General features: G+C 34.0%; 1 protein-coding gene across 8 annotated transcripts; it reads left to right on the top strand.

Moving 5' to 3' along the window:
- Positions 1-17: 17 nt before the first annotated feature.
- LOC118402735 (phenazine biosynthesis-like domain-containing protein 2) lies at positions 18-4611 on the top strand. 8 transcript variants are annotated; one of them, XM_052477858.1, is made up of 10 exons: positions 18-1099; positions 1553-1653; positions 1831-1930; positions 2190-2288; positions 2651-2781; positions 3457-3486; positions 3574-3662; positions 3778-3953; positions 4056-4118; positions 4289-4607. In XM_052477858.1, the coding sequence occupies exons 2-10, from the start codon at positions 1570-1572 to the stop codon at positions 4399-4401; spliced, it is 885 nt and encodes a 294-aa protein (XP_052333818.1). In that variant the 5' UTR covers positions 18-1099; positions 1553-1569; the 3' UTR covers positions 4402-4607. The 8 variants fall into 8 exon arrangements, with proteins under 8 accessions (XP_052333818.1, XP_035656824.1, XP_035656823.1 ...); XM_035800931.2 differs by having other exon boundaries at positions 1548-1653; XM_035800930.2 differs by having other exon boundaries at positions 18-1440.
- Positions 4612-15854: the final 11243 nt, after the last annotated feature.

Raw genomic sequence — 15854 nt, 5'->3', positions numbered from 1 at the left:
AGAACACCCCCCTCAGTCTACTCACTCTTGAGTTACCATAGAAACCATCACCATGGCCTAAAACCAAAAAATAAATAAATCCAGAAATTAAAAACATTGAATCAACCATTGTCATCTGCGTGTTTTCTGAAATACAGGCAGATGATGGTATTAGAGATGATTGAAAGTATTTACCCATTTTAGATGCTCCACTAGTTTAAGAAGAGCTCAATATATCAATGTTCTGCAGAACAAACAAAAAACTCATAATTATTTATGTAATGGTTATCATAACGGGGCAATAGTTCAAACTTCTTATGGCTGCAGGGGCTGTATCGAGTAGCTTGGATGAAAGGTGCCCAGAGGAAACGGCCTGCTCCTCACCGTCGAAACCGGATGCAGTTAATTGCCCTCTTAATTGGAGGTCCAATTCACAAATGTTATCCACCCCAGCCCTCGATTTTACAACCGATTTTGCTCGAGGGAGCAAGTGAAGAACTTTAACCACTTGTGGGGTTGATATGACCCACAATTCAATGCAAACTTTAGTCACGTGTCAAACTCCGGCGTACAGGAAGTCTCAAATGTAATCAACATGACTGCGTTTTTGGCATGTCAGACAAAATTACAAAACTAGATTTCTAAATATATATATATCTATATATATAAAATGTAGCTAGTTTCATAAACATATTTTGGGGAATTCTGATAGTTATTGGAATAAATGCCCAAACTATAAAACTAGCTAGCTACCTGACAGTTACGTTAGTTTTAACTAGCTATGTTCGCTTGCTAGGTACCTTTTTAAATACGTTTTTAAGATCAATATTTCCACCAAGGAGGTTGCCTCTCCAATCATCACTCTCACTCGATTAGGCAAGGGACATACGGTATACTCGGATTTGACGATGTAAAACGTAATTCGAGGGTTTAGGACCCAGGGCTGTAGTTTGTACTGCTGCCTATGTAACGGATGTGAAACGGCTAGCTTAGTTAGCGGTGTGCGCTAAATAGCTTTTCAATCGGTTACGTCACTTGCTCTGAGACCTTGAAGTAGTAGTTCCCCTTGCTCTGCAAGGGCCGCGGCTTTTGTGGAGCGATGGGTAACGATGCTTCGAGGGTGAGTGTTGTCGTTGTGTGCAGAAGGTCCCTGGTTCGCGCCCGGGTATGGGCGAGGGGACGGACGTAAAGTTGTACTGTTACACCTATATATGATCAAAATAGTCTAGGTGGGGTTCTCTCATTGTCTCCTCTTTACAAGGATTTTGAAACAAAATACACATTTACCCTGGGCAGATGCCTACTTACAGTTTGGATCAAATCAATTAAATAAAGATAGCTAGGAGACCAGAGTTGCCTTTTTCACCTGCACTGGTCTGAAAGCGCAATATTTTGGGCCTATTCTATGGGGAGATTGTCTAGCCAAGCCAGCCCTATCAAGTCGGTGCAGACAGAGAAAATGTGAGGAAGCAATAGACTTTATACTCTTGGAATGATACACCCTCTGGTTAAAGTTTATTTGGAGGCGTGCAGCTGTTAAACTTATTCATTTCTCTCCGTGAAATCAGCACAGGTCTACTCTAGTAAGTAATGGAGATTCCAGTATTCACTGTTGATGCGTTTACCAACTTACCTTTCAAAGGAAATCCTGCAGCAGTTTGTCTGCTTTTACATGTAAGTACACTTTTTTCTACTTGGGCAAATAATACATGATTACATGTCATTGCATATGTTCATGTATTGCTGAATAATCAACATGAGTATTTGCTTTAAGTTATCTTACCACAGGTATACTTAAATATTACCAATGTAATCATGCAAAAAAATACTGTTGACTGTTCTCAACCAAAGGAATTGCAGGATGATATGTACCAGAACATTGCTGCTGAGATGAACCTGTCAGAGACTGCCTTCATCATACGGCTGAATTCAAAACATGACTTCAGCTCAGGTATCTTTTTTTGGACATTCTGAAATAGAGTTGTAACTTACAAATGTATTCGATATCAAAAGGTATGCCACTTTTATCATTTTCTGTGCAGAAGTTTGCAAATCTGCCATTTGGTGGCAATCTATTTTATTGCAATTAACTAAGAGGGGGTTACTGCTGCCAATGAGAGTAGATGGGGATTGAGGAAAGAACATGTAAATCAACTCACCACAACTTCCTAAAATGACTGACGTGGGAACTTGTATGTGTTGTATTGAAGGAGCACGCTTTCGTTTGCGTTGGTTCACCCCCACCACCGAGGTTCCTCTGTGTGGCCATGCCACCCTGGCTTCAGCTGCAGTACTGTTTTACAAAAAAAGTAAGAATGACAGTGACGACATTAAACAATAAGGCACGGGGGGTGGTATGTCAACGTGGAGTGCCTGGACACAGCCCTTAGCCGTGGTATATTGGCCATATACCACAAACCCACAAGGTGCCTTATTGCTATTATAAACTGGTTACAAACATAATTACAACAGTACAAATAAATGTTTTTGTCATACCCGTGGTATACGGTCTCATATACCACTGCTTTCAGCCAATTGGCATTCAGGGCTCGAACCATCCAGTTTATAGTACAGTATCTCACATGTAAGCAAGTGAATTGCAACAAGTACACACTTTCTGTATAGACTGCAATTCAATTAACTGTTTCTATCCTACAACCCTTTCCTTCAGAAAATGTCAACTCAACAGTGGTATTTGAGACATTGAGTGGAGAGCTGTATGTGCGACAACAAGGGGAATCTATAGTGATGGATTTCCCCCTGAACAAACCTACTCCTGTGGTAGGGGATGGAATCAATGTGGTACATTCATGTTCAGCATGTTATATATACTGAGTATACCAAACATTATGAACACCTACCTAATATTGTAGGCCGTCATTGTGAATAAGAATTTGTTCTTAACTGACTTGCCAAGTTAAATAGAACAAATTTAGTTGCACCCCCTTTTGCCCTCAGAACAGCCTTAATTCGTTGGGGTATGGACAAGGTGTCAAGCGTTCCACAGGGATGCTGGCCCATGTTGACTCCAATGCTTCCCACAGTTGTGTCAAGTTGCCTGGATGTCCTTTGGGTGGTGGACCATTCTTGATACACACGAGAAACTGTTGAGTGTGAAAAACCCAGCAGTGCTGCAGTTCTTGACACAAACCGGTGCACCTGGCACCTACTACCATACCCCGTTCAAAGGCACTTCACTTTTGTCTTGCCCATTCACACTATGAATGGCACACATTCACAATCGTTGTCTCAAGGCTTGTATATAATTTTTTAACCTGTCTGCTCCCCTTCATCTACACTGATTGAAGTGGATTTAACAGGTGACCATAGCTTTCACCTGGTCAGTCTGTCATGGAAAGAGCAGGTGTGCTTAATGTTTTGTGCACTCAGTGCACATGCTATTATAAATATTTCATCAAAGCCTTTGCATATCAATGTAACTTTTTAAATTATCTAATTTAAGCTTAATATCCGCAGGGTCTTAATGAATTTAAAGACCTAGTTAAAGTAAGTGCGTCATCCTTCTTACCACTGTTTCTATAATTTATGGTGAAGAATAAGACTTGATGTGACAGTCTGAATGTGTATGTGCAGGCTGCTGTGGGAGACCAGCCGGTTCAAGAAGTGTGCCTCTGTGCCATCACCAAAATGCTAATGGTCTGCCTTGCTGACAGTTGTGACAGGTAACATTTAAATATATAATAAAAACACTCATTATCCCTGGGCTGTTGGGAAATTGAGAGGATGGAAGGGCAACCTAACCTGAAAGGGATTGAAACAGTGAGTCTTGGGTTATAGGTCAGTGCTCACATCCCTGCAGCCAGACCCAGCAGTTCTGCTTCGTGTAGACACTGGTGGGAGGGTTAGGGGTCTGCTTGTCACCAGTATTGGAGACCCTGGCTGTCAGCCTGGCTATGACTTCTACTCCAGAAACTTCTTCCCCTGGTTCGGGGTTCCTGAGGACCCTGTGACTGGTAAGAACAGAGGACATTGGCCAGTCTTATTCTTATTCTTTAATTCAAATATATAAAACAAAATGTTAATATATATATATATATATTAACGTTTTGTTTTAGGCTCTGCGCATACTGTCCTTGCAGGCTACTGGTCAGAGAAACTTGGCAAGAAAAAGATGCTGGGTGGGTAATCTAAACAGTATTGCAACATGGAGGTCAAATTCCATTGCACAGAACAATACATTTACAGATATTGGTGGACATGTACATCTTGAGTCCAGTAAAATCCAATCAATAATCATATAATTTGAAGAACTGCCACTAACATACTATATTTCCCCCCTGTGTGACAGCCTATCAGTGCTCTAGCCGTGGTGGCGAGCTGGAGCTTGAACTACAGGATGATGGCAGGCTCAATATCGCTGGCCAGGCGGTAACCGTCCTGCAGGGGATTCTCACTGTGTAGAGACTATGCTGTTTATTCAGAACTAGCCAAATGTTCAACAGGAACATAGCAATGAAATGTTTTTAAAAAACTCTGACTGTGTCTACAAATTATTTGGGTTTTGAGAGATTATTCCATTGTGTCAAGTTGTTAGTCAACATTCAGCATACAATCCTCACTATTTGTACAGTGAAGCTAAAATTTTAAATAAAAATAAAAAATTGGATATGAGATCAAGTGTTGAATATGAGGTGACTACTGAATGTCACCTTTAAATTGGGGATATTTTCATACATATCGGTTTTACCATTAAGGAAGTTCACTTTATTTAAACCAAAAGCTGTATTTTGGGTGTAAATGACATGTTATACAAGGGTCCAAACATTGTTTGCTTGTTGCAATTTCACTTGGTTTTGAGAAACGTCCCCCACCAGCAATATACTTTCTGATGCTCATTCTGCAGTGTAGGGGTTTAGATAAAACATGAACACAAGCAACTACAACAAAAAACACACACCCAAATACATCTTTTAAGAAACGGAAGCACTCTCAGTATAGTGATGCAGGTCTTTAGATGTTATACACATGACATTGTGCCATACCAAACTGTATCTGCAAAGTTACATTCCATTTTGTTTTCCCTTTCCAGCTGTGATATCTATGTGTAGTCCGCCTATGCAAACACAAAGAAAGTATGACTCATTGTACAAAATGGAATATGATGTCGCAGATCAAATTCGCAACGACACAGTTTCATGTGTTCAACATCTAAAGACCTGCATCACTATACTGAGAGCATTGCCATTTATAACGTTATATTTTTTGTTCAGAACGACTATGAGGAAGTGTATCTCTGGTCGGGGTAAGTTGCTCAAAACCAAGTGAAATTGCATATAACATTCCATTTACATCCAAAATACAGATTTGCCTCAAATAATAAAGTGAACTTCTCCTTTAAGAAATAAAAGCACTTTAAGTATCCCCACACTTGAAGTCAGAATTCAAATTTTAGCTATGTTGTTCAAATACATATGTTGAGGACTGTATTTCTACAGTCTGGGATTTTACTGACAAACAGGGAAATAGACATGTACAATAAAACCCCAAAATATGTATTCACATTTTAAAAAATACACCATTTGTGTGAATATAAAAAGTAAAAGCTTGACAATCAGTACTGTCTCATAAACATGACTAATTACCAATCTTAATCTAACAGAGTGAGATGTGAGTGAGGAAAGGTCTGAGCAAAGTTTGAGTAATTCATTCATTTGTTTTGCTGCAGAGTATTGCTACATAGCCCTAATGATTATGCAGATTCAGTGTTAATGGTACCTGTACTTCAACTTTCCAATGGTCACATTCTGTTGTAATAGAAATCTTTAAGACGACAACAAAACATACCAACCCATAGTTAAAACGATAACAAAACATACCAACCCATAGTTAAAACGATAACAAAACATACCAACCCAAAGTTAAAACGATAACAAAACATACCAACCCATAGTTAAAACGATAACAAAACATACCAACCCATAGTTAAAACGATAACAAAACATACCAACCCATAGTTAAAACGATAACAAAACATACCAACCCATAGTTAAAACGATAACAAAACATACCAACCCATAGTTAAAACGATAACAAAACATACCAACCCATAGTTAAAACGATAACAAAACATACCAACCCATAGTTAAAACGATAACAAAACATACCAACCCATAGTTAAAACGATAACAAAACATACCAACCCATAGTTAAAACGATAACAAAACATACCAACCCATAGTTAAAACGATAACAAAACATACCAACCCATAGTTAAAACGATAACAAAACATACCAACCCATAGTTAAAACGATAACAAAACATACCAACCCATAGTTAAAACGATAACAAAACATACCAACCCAGTTAAAGTTAAAACGATAACAAAACATACCAACCCATAGTTAAAACGATAACAAAACATACCAACCCATAGTTAAAACGAAACAAAACATACCAACCCATAGTTAAAACGATAACAAAACATACCAACCCATAGTTAAAACGACCAACCCATAGTTAAAACGATAACAAAACATACCAACCCATAGTTAAAACGATAACAAAACATACCAACCCATAGTTAAAACGATAACAAAACATACCAACCCATAGTTAAAACGATAACAAAACACACCAACCCATAGTTAAAACGATAACAAAACATACCAACCCATAGTTAAAACGATAACAAAACATACCAACCCAAAGTTAAAACGATAACAAAACATACCAACCCATAGTTAAAACGATAACAAAACATACCAACCCATAGTTAAAACGATAACAAAACATACCAACCCATAGTTAAAACGATAACAAAACATACCAACCCATAGTTAAAACGATAACAAAACATACCAACCCATAGTTAAAACGATAACAAAACATACCAACCCATAGTTAAAACGATAACAAAACATACCAACCCATAGTTAAAACGATAACAAAACATACCAACCCATAGTTAAAAAACGATAACAAAACATACAAACAACCCATAGTTAAAACGATAACAAAACATACCAACCCATAGTTAAAACGATAACAAAACATACCAACCCATAGTTAAAACCCATAGTTAAAACGATAACAAAACATACCAACCCATAGTTAAAACGATAACAAAACATACCAACCCATAGTTAAAACGATAACAAAACATACCAACCCATAGTTAAAACGATAACAAAACATACCAACCCATAGTTAAACGATAACAAAACATACCAACCCAGTTAGTTAAAAACGATAACAAAACATACCAACCCATAGTTAAAAAAACAAAACATAACAAAACATAACAAAACCAACCCATAGTTAAAACGATAACAAAACATACCAACCCATAGTTAAAACGATAACAAAACATACCAACCCATAGTTAAAACGAGTTAACAAAACATACCAACCCATAGTTAAAACGATAACAAAACATACCAACCCATAGTTAAAACGATAAAAACATACCAACCCATAGTTAAAACGATAACAAAACAAAACCAACCCATAGTTAAAACGATAACAAAACATACCAACCCATAGTTAAAACGATAACAAAACATACCAACCCATAGTTAAAACGATAACAAAACATACCAACCCATAGTTAAAACGATAACAAAACATACCAACCCATAGTTAAAACGATAACAAAACATACCAACCCATAGTTAAAACGATAACAAAACATACCAACCCATAGTTAAAACGATAACAAAACATACCAACCCATAGTTAAAACGATAACAAAACATACCAACCCATAGTTAAAACTATAAACATACCAACCCATAGTTAAAACGATAACAAAACATACCAACCCATAGTTAAAACGATAACAAAACATACCAACCCATAGTTAAAACGATAACAAAACATACCAACCCAAAGTTAAAACGATAACAAAACATACCAACCCATAGTTAAAACGATATAACAAAACATACCAACCCATAGTTAAAAAAACAAAATAACAACCCAAAACATAACAAAACATACCAACCCATAGTTAAAACGATAACAAAACATACCAACCCATAGTTAAAACGATAACAAAACATACCAACCCATAGTTAAACAAAACGTTATAACAAAACATACCAACCCATAGTTAAAACGATAACAAAACATACCAACCCATAGTTAACAAAACATACCAACCCATAAAACGATAACCAACCCATAGTTAAAACGATAACAAAACATACCAACCCATAGTTAAAACGATAACAAAACATACAACCCAAAGTTAAAACGATAACAAAACATACCAACCCATAGTTAAAAGATAACAAAACATAAAACCCATAGTTAAATAACAAAACATACCAACCCATAGTTAAAACGATAACAAAACATACCAACCCATAGTTAAAACGATAACAAAACATACCAACCCATAGTTAAAACGATAACAAAACACAAAACACAAACATACCAACCCATAGTTAAAACGATAACAAAACATACCAACCCATAGTTAAAACGATAACAAAACATACCAACCCATAGTTAAAACGATAACAAAACATACCAACCCATAGTTAAAACGATAACAAAACATACCAACCCATAGTTAAAACGATAACAAAACACAAAACATAACAAAAACCATAGTTAAAACGATATAAACATACCAACCCATAAAACGATAACAAAACATACCAACCCATAGTTAAAACGATAACAAAACATACCAACCCATAGTTAAAACGATAACAAAACATACAAACAACCCATAGTTAAAACGATAACAAAACATACCAACCCATAGTTAAAACGATAACAAAACATACCAACCCATAGTTAAAACGATAACAAAACATACCAACCCATAGTTAAAACGATAACAAAACAAAACATACCAACCCATAGTTAAAACGATAACAAAACATACCAACCCATAGTTAAAACGATAACAAAACATACCAACCCATAGTTAAAACGATAACAAAACATACCAACCCATAGTTAAAAAAACGATAACAAAACATACCAACCCATAGTTAAAACGATAACAAAACATACCAACCCATAGTTAAAACGATAACAAAACATACCAACCCATAGTTAAAACGATAACAAAACATACCAACCCATAGTTAAACGATAACAAAACATACCAACCCATAGTTAAAACGATAACAAAACATACCAACCCATAGTTAAAACGATAACAAAACATACCAACCCATAGTTAAAACTAACAAAACATACCAACCCATAGTTAAAATGATCCAACCCAAATCAAAACATACCAACCCATAGTTAAAACGATAACAAAACATACCAACCCATATAAAGTAAACGATAAAAAAAACCGATAACAAAACATACCAACCCATAGTTAAAACGATAACAAAACATACCAACCCATAGTTAAAACGATAACAAAACATACCAACCCATAGTTAAAATGATAACAAAAGTTAAAACGATAACAAAACATACCAACCCAAAACATACCAACCCATAGTTAAAACGATAACAAAACACCAACCCTAGTTAAAACGATAACAAAACATACCAACCCATAGTTAAACCCATAGTTAAAAACAACAAAACATACCAACCCATAGTTAAAACGATAACAAAACATACCAACCCATAGTTAAAACGATAACAAAACATACCAACCCATAGTTAAAACGATAACAAAACATACCAACCCATAGTTAAAACGATAACAAAACATACCAACCCATAGTTAAAACGATAACAAAACATACCAACCCATAGTTAAAACGATAACAAAAACATACCAACCCATAGTTAAAACGATAACAAAACATACCAACCCATAGTTAAAAACGATAACAAAACACGATAACAAAACCAACCCATAGTTAAAAAAATAGTTAAAACGATAACATAGTTAAAACATACAAAACCCATAGTTAAAACGATAACAAAACATACCAACCCATAGTTAAAACGATAACAAAACATACCAACCCATAGTTAAAACGATAACAAAACATACCAACCCATAGTTAAAACGATAACAAAACATACCAACCCATAGTTAAAACGATAACAAAACATACCAACCCATAGTTAAAACGATAAACAAAACACACCAACCCATAGTTAAAACGATAACAAAACATACCAACCCATAGTTAAAACCCAAAGATAACAAAACATACCAACCCATAGTTAAAACGATAACAAAACATACCAACCCATAGTTAAAACGATAACAAAACATACCAACCCATAGTTAAAACGATAACAAAACATACCAACCCATAGTTAAAACGATAACAAAACATACCAACCCATAGTTAAAACGATAACAAAACATACCAACCCATAGTTAAAACGATAACAAAACATACCAACCCAGTTAAAAGTTAACAAAAAAACGATAACAAAACATACCAACCCATAGTTAAAACGATAACAAAACATACCAACCCATAGTTAAAACGATAACAAAACATACCAACCCATAGTTAAAACGATACCAACAAAACATACCAACCCATAGTTAAAACGATAACAAAACAAACCCATAGTTAAAACGATAACAAAAATACCCCATAGTTAAAACGATAACAAACATACCAACCCATAGTTAAACGATAACAAAACATACCAACCCATAGTTAACAAAACAAAACGATAACAAAACATAAAACCAACCCATAGTTAAAACGATAACAAAACATACCAACCCATAGTTAACAAAAACATACCAACCCATAGTTAAAACGATAACAAAACATACCAACCCATAGTTAAAACGATAACAAAACAAAACAGTTAAAACCAACCCATAGTTAAAACGATAACAAAACATACCAACCCATAGTTAAAACGATAACAAAACATACCAACCCATAGTTAAAACGATAACAAAACATACCAACCCATAGTTAAAACGATAACAAAACATACCAACCCATAGTTAAAACGATAAACATAAAACATACCAACCCAATAGTTAAAACGATAACAAAACATACCAACCCATAGTTAAAACGATAACAAAACATACCAACCCATAGTTAAAACGATAACAAAACATACCAACCCATAGTTAAAACGATAACAAAACATACCAACCCATAGTTAAAACGATAATAAAACAAAACCCATAGTTAAAACGATAACAAAACCCATAGTTAAAACGATAACAAAACATACCAACCCATAGTTAAAACGATAACAAAACATACCAACCCATAGTTAAAACGATAACAAAACATACCAACCCATAGTTAAAACGATAACAAAACATACCAACCCATAGTTAAAACGATAACAAAACATACCAACCCATAGTTAAAACGATAACAAAACATACCAACCCATAGTTAAAACGATAACAAAACATACCAACCCATAGTTAAAACGATAACAAAACATAACAAACAAAACACCAACCCATAGTTAAAACGATAACAAAACATACCAACCCATAGTTAAAACGATAACAAAACATACCAACCCATAGTTAAAACGATAACAAAACATACCAACCCATAGTTAAAACGATAACAAAACATACCAACCCATAGTTACCAAAACGATAACAAAACATACCAACCCATAGTTAAAACGATAACAAAACATACCAACCCATAGTTAAAACGATAACAAAACATACCAACCCATAGTTAAAAACTAAAACATACCAACCCATAGTTAAAACGATAACAAAACATACCAACCCATAGTTAAAACGATAACAAAACATACCAACCTATAAACATAGTTAAAACGATAACAAAACATACCAACCCATAGTTAAAACGATAACAAAACATACCAACCCATAGTTAAAACGATAACAAAACATACCAACCCATAGTTAAAACGATAACAAAACATACCAACCCATAGTTAAAACGATAACAAAACATACCAACCCATAGTTAAAACATAACAAACCAACCCATAGTTTAAAACATACCAATAAGTTAAAACATACAAAACCCATAGTTAAAACGATAACAAAACATACCAACCCATAGTTAAAACGATAACAAAACATATAACAAAACCAACCCATAGTTAAAACGATAACAAAACATACCAACCCATAGTTAAAAACGATAGTTAAAAAACATACCAACCCAGTTAAAAGATAACAAAACATTAGTTAAAACGATAACAAAACATACCAACCCATAGTTAAAACGATAACAAAACATACCAACCCATAGTTAAAACGATAACAAAACATACCAACCCATAGTTAAAACGATAACAAAACATACCAACCCATAGTTAAAACGATAACAAAACATACCAACCCATAGTTAAAACTATAACAAAACATACCAACCCATAGTTAAAACGATAACAAAACATACCAACCCATAGTTAAAACGATAACAAAACATACCAACCCATAGTTAAAACGATAACAAAACAAAACATACCAACCCATAGTTAAAACGATAACAAAACATACCAACCCATAGTTAAAACAATAACAAAACATACCAACCCATAGTTAAAACGATAACAAAACATACCAACCCATAGTTAAAACAATAACAAAACATACCAACCCATAGTTAAAACGATAACAAAACATACCAACCCATAGTTAAAAAAACAAAACATAACAAAACATACCAACCCATAGTTAAAACGATAACAAAACATTCCAACCCATAGTTAAAACTATAAACATACCAACCCATAGTTAAAACGATAACAAAACATACCAACCCATAGTTAAAACGATAACAAAACAACCAACCCATAGTTAAAACTATAAACCCATAGTTAAAACGATAACAAAACATACCAACCCATAGTTAAAACGATAACAAAACATACCAACCCATAGTTAAAACGATAACAAACATAAACCCATAGTTAAAACGATAAACCCATAGTTATAACAAACATACCAACCCATAGTTAAAACGATAACAAAACATACCAACCCATAGTAACAAAAAACGATAACAAAACATACCAACCCATAGTTAAAAATAACAAAACATACCAACCCATAGTAGTTAAAACGATAACAAAACATACCAACCCATAGTTAAAACCCATAGTTAAAACGATAACAAAACATACCAACCCATAGTTAAAACGATAACAAAACATACCAACCCATAGTTAAAAAACAAAACATACCAACCCATAAAACATACCAACCCATAGTTAAAACGATAACAAAACATACCAACCCATAGTTAAAACGATAACAAAACATACCAACCCAAATAGTTAAAACGTTAAAACGATAACAAAACATACCAACCCAGTTAAAAGTTAAAACGATAACAAAACATACCAACCCATAGTTAAAACGATAACAAAACATACCAACCCATAGTTAAAACGATAACAAAACATACCAACCCATAGTTAAAACGATAACAAAACACACCAACCCATAGTTAAAACCCATAGTTAAAACGATAACAAAACATACCAACCCATAGTTAAAACGATAACAAAACATACCAACCCATAGTTAGTTAAAACGATAACAAAACATACCAACCCATAGTTAAAACGATAACAAAACATACCAACCCATAGTTAAAACGATAACAAAACATACCAACCCATAGTTAAAACGATAACAAACATACCAACCCATAGTTAAAACAAAACATACCAACCCATAGTTAAAACGATAACAAAACATACCAACCCATAGTTAAAACGATAACAAAACATACCAACCCATAGTTAAAACGATAAAACGATAACAAAACAAAACGATAACAAAACCAACCCATAGTTAAAACGATAACAAAACATACCAACCCATAGTTAAAACGATAACGATAACAAAACATACCAACCCATAGTTAAAACGATAACAAAACATACCAACCCATAGTTAAAACGATAACAAAACAGTTAAAACCAAAAACCCAATAGTTAAAACGATAACAAAACATACCAACCCATAGTTAAAACGATAACAAAACATAAAACCAACCCATAGTTAAAACGATAACAAAAAAACAGTTAAAACGATAACCAACCCATAGTTAAAACGATAACAAAACATACCAACCCATAGTTAAAACGATAACAAAACATACCAACCCATAGTTAAAACGATAACAAAACATACCAACCCATAGTTAAAACGATAACAAAACATACCAACCCATAGTTAAAACGATAACAAAACATACCAACCCATAGTTAAAACGATAACAAAACATACCAACCCATAGTTAAAACGATAACAAAACATACCAACCCATAGTTAAAACGATAACAAAACACCAACCAACCCATAGTTAAAACGATAACAAAACATACCAACCCATAAAACGATAACAAAACATACCAACCCATAGTTAAAACGATAAAACAAAACATACCAACCCATAGTTAAAACGATAACAAAACATACCAACCCATAGTTAAAACGATAACAAAACATACCAACCCATAGTTAAAACGATAACAAAACATACCAACCCATAGTTAAAACGATAACAAAACATACCAACCCATAGTTAAAACGATAACAAAACATACCAACCCATAGTTAAAACGATAACAAAACATACCAACCCATAGTTAAAACGATAACAAAACATACCAACCCATAGTTAAACGATAACAAAACATACCAACCCATAGTTAAAAAACAAAACCAACCCATAGTTAAAACGATAACAAAACATAACCCATAGTTAAAACGATAACAAAACATACCAACCCATAGTTAAAACGATAACAAAACATACCAACCCGATAACAAACATACCAACCCAAATAGTTAAAACGATAACAAAACATACCAACCCATAGTTAAAACGATAACAAAACATACCAACCCATAGTTAAAACGATAACAAAACATACCAACCCATAGTTAAAACGATAACAAAACATACCAACCCATAGTTAAAACGATAACAAAACATACCAACCCATAGTTAAAACGATAACAAAACATACCAACCCATAGTTAAAACGATAACAAAACATATAACCCAAAACATAACAAAACACCAACCCATAGTTAAAACGATAACAAAACATACCAACCCATAGTTAAAACGATAAAACAAAACATACCAACCCATAGTTAAAACGATAACAAAACATACCAACCCATAGTTAAAACGATAACAAAACATACCAACCCATAGTTAAAACGATAACAAAACATACCAACCCATAGTTAAAACGATAACAAAACATACCAACCCATAGTTAAAACGATAACAAAACATACCAACCCATAGTTAAAACGATAACAAAACATACCAACCCATAGTTAAAAGTAACAAAACATACCAAATAGTTAAAACATAACAAAACATACCAACCCATAGTTAAAACGATAACAAAAATACCAACCCATAGTTAAAACGATAACATACCAACCCATAGTTAAAACGATAACAAAACATACCAACCCATAGTTAACAAAACAAAACCCATAGTTAAAACGATAAAAACATACCAACCCAGTTAAAAGTTACCAAACGATAACAAAACATACCAACCCATAGTTAAACATAAACCCATAGTTAAAACGATAACAAAACATACCAACCCATAGTTAAAACGATAACAAAACATACCAACCCATAGTTAAAACGATAACAAAACATACCAACCCATAGTTAAAACGATAACAAAACATACCAACCCATAGTTAAAACGATAACAAAACATACCAACCCATAGTTAAAACGATAACAAAACATACCAACCCATAGTTAAAACGATAACAAAACATACCAACCCATAGTTAAAACGATAACAAAACATACCAACCCATAGTTAAAACTATAAACATACCAACCCATAGTTAAAACGATAACAAAACATTCCAACCCATAGTTAAAACGATAACAAAACATACCAACCCATAGTTAAAACGATAACAAAACATACCAACCCATAGTTAAAACGATAACAAAACATACCAACCCATAGTTAAAACGATAAC

The sequence above is a fragment of the Oncorhynchus keta genome, chromosome 24 (assembly GCF_023373465.1).
Source record: "Oncorhynchus keta strain PuntledgeMale-10-30-2019 chromosome 24, Oket_V2, whole genome shotgun sequence".
Classification (NCBI taxonomy): domain Eukaryota; kingdom Metazoa; phylum Chordata; class Actinopteri; order Salmoniformes; family Salmonidae; genus Oncorhynchus; species Oncorhynchus keta.
The sequence above is the reverse complement of the archived record's forward strand: the minus strand, read 5'-3'. Positions and strand labels throughout refer to the sequence as shown.

What these genes read in the sequence shown, in the direction of transcription:
- LOC118402735 (XM_052477858.1), top strand. Translation starts at nt 1,570, where the DNA reads ATGGAGATTCCAGTATTCACTGTTGATGCGTTTACCAACTTACCTTTC. An exon ending in AAAACATGACTTCAGCTCAG is followed by an intron (nt 1,931 to 2,189) that starts GTATCTTTTTTT and finishes GTTGTATTGAAG; the next exon opens with GAGCACGCTTTCGTTTGCGT. An exon ending in AGTACTGTTTTACAAAAAAA is followed by an intron (nt 2,289 to 2,650) that starts GTAAGAATGACA and finishes CCTTTCCTTCAG; the next exon opens with AAAATGTCAACTCAACAGTG.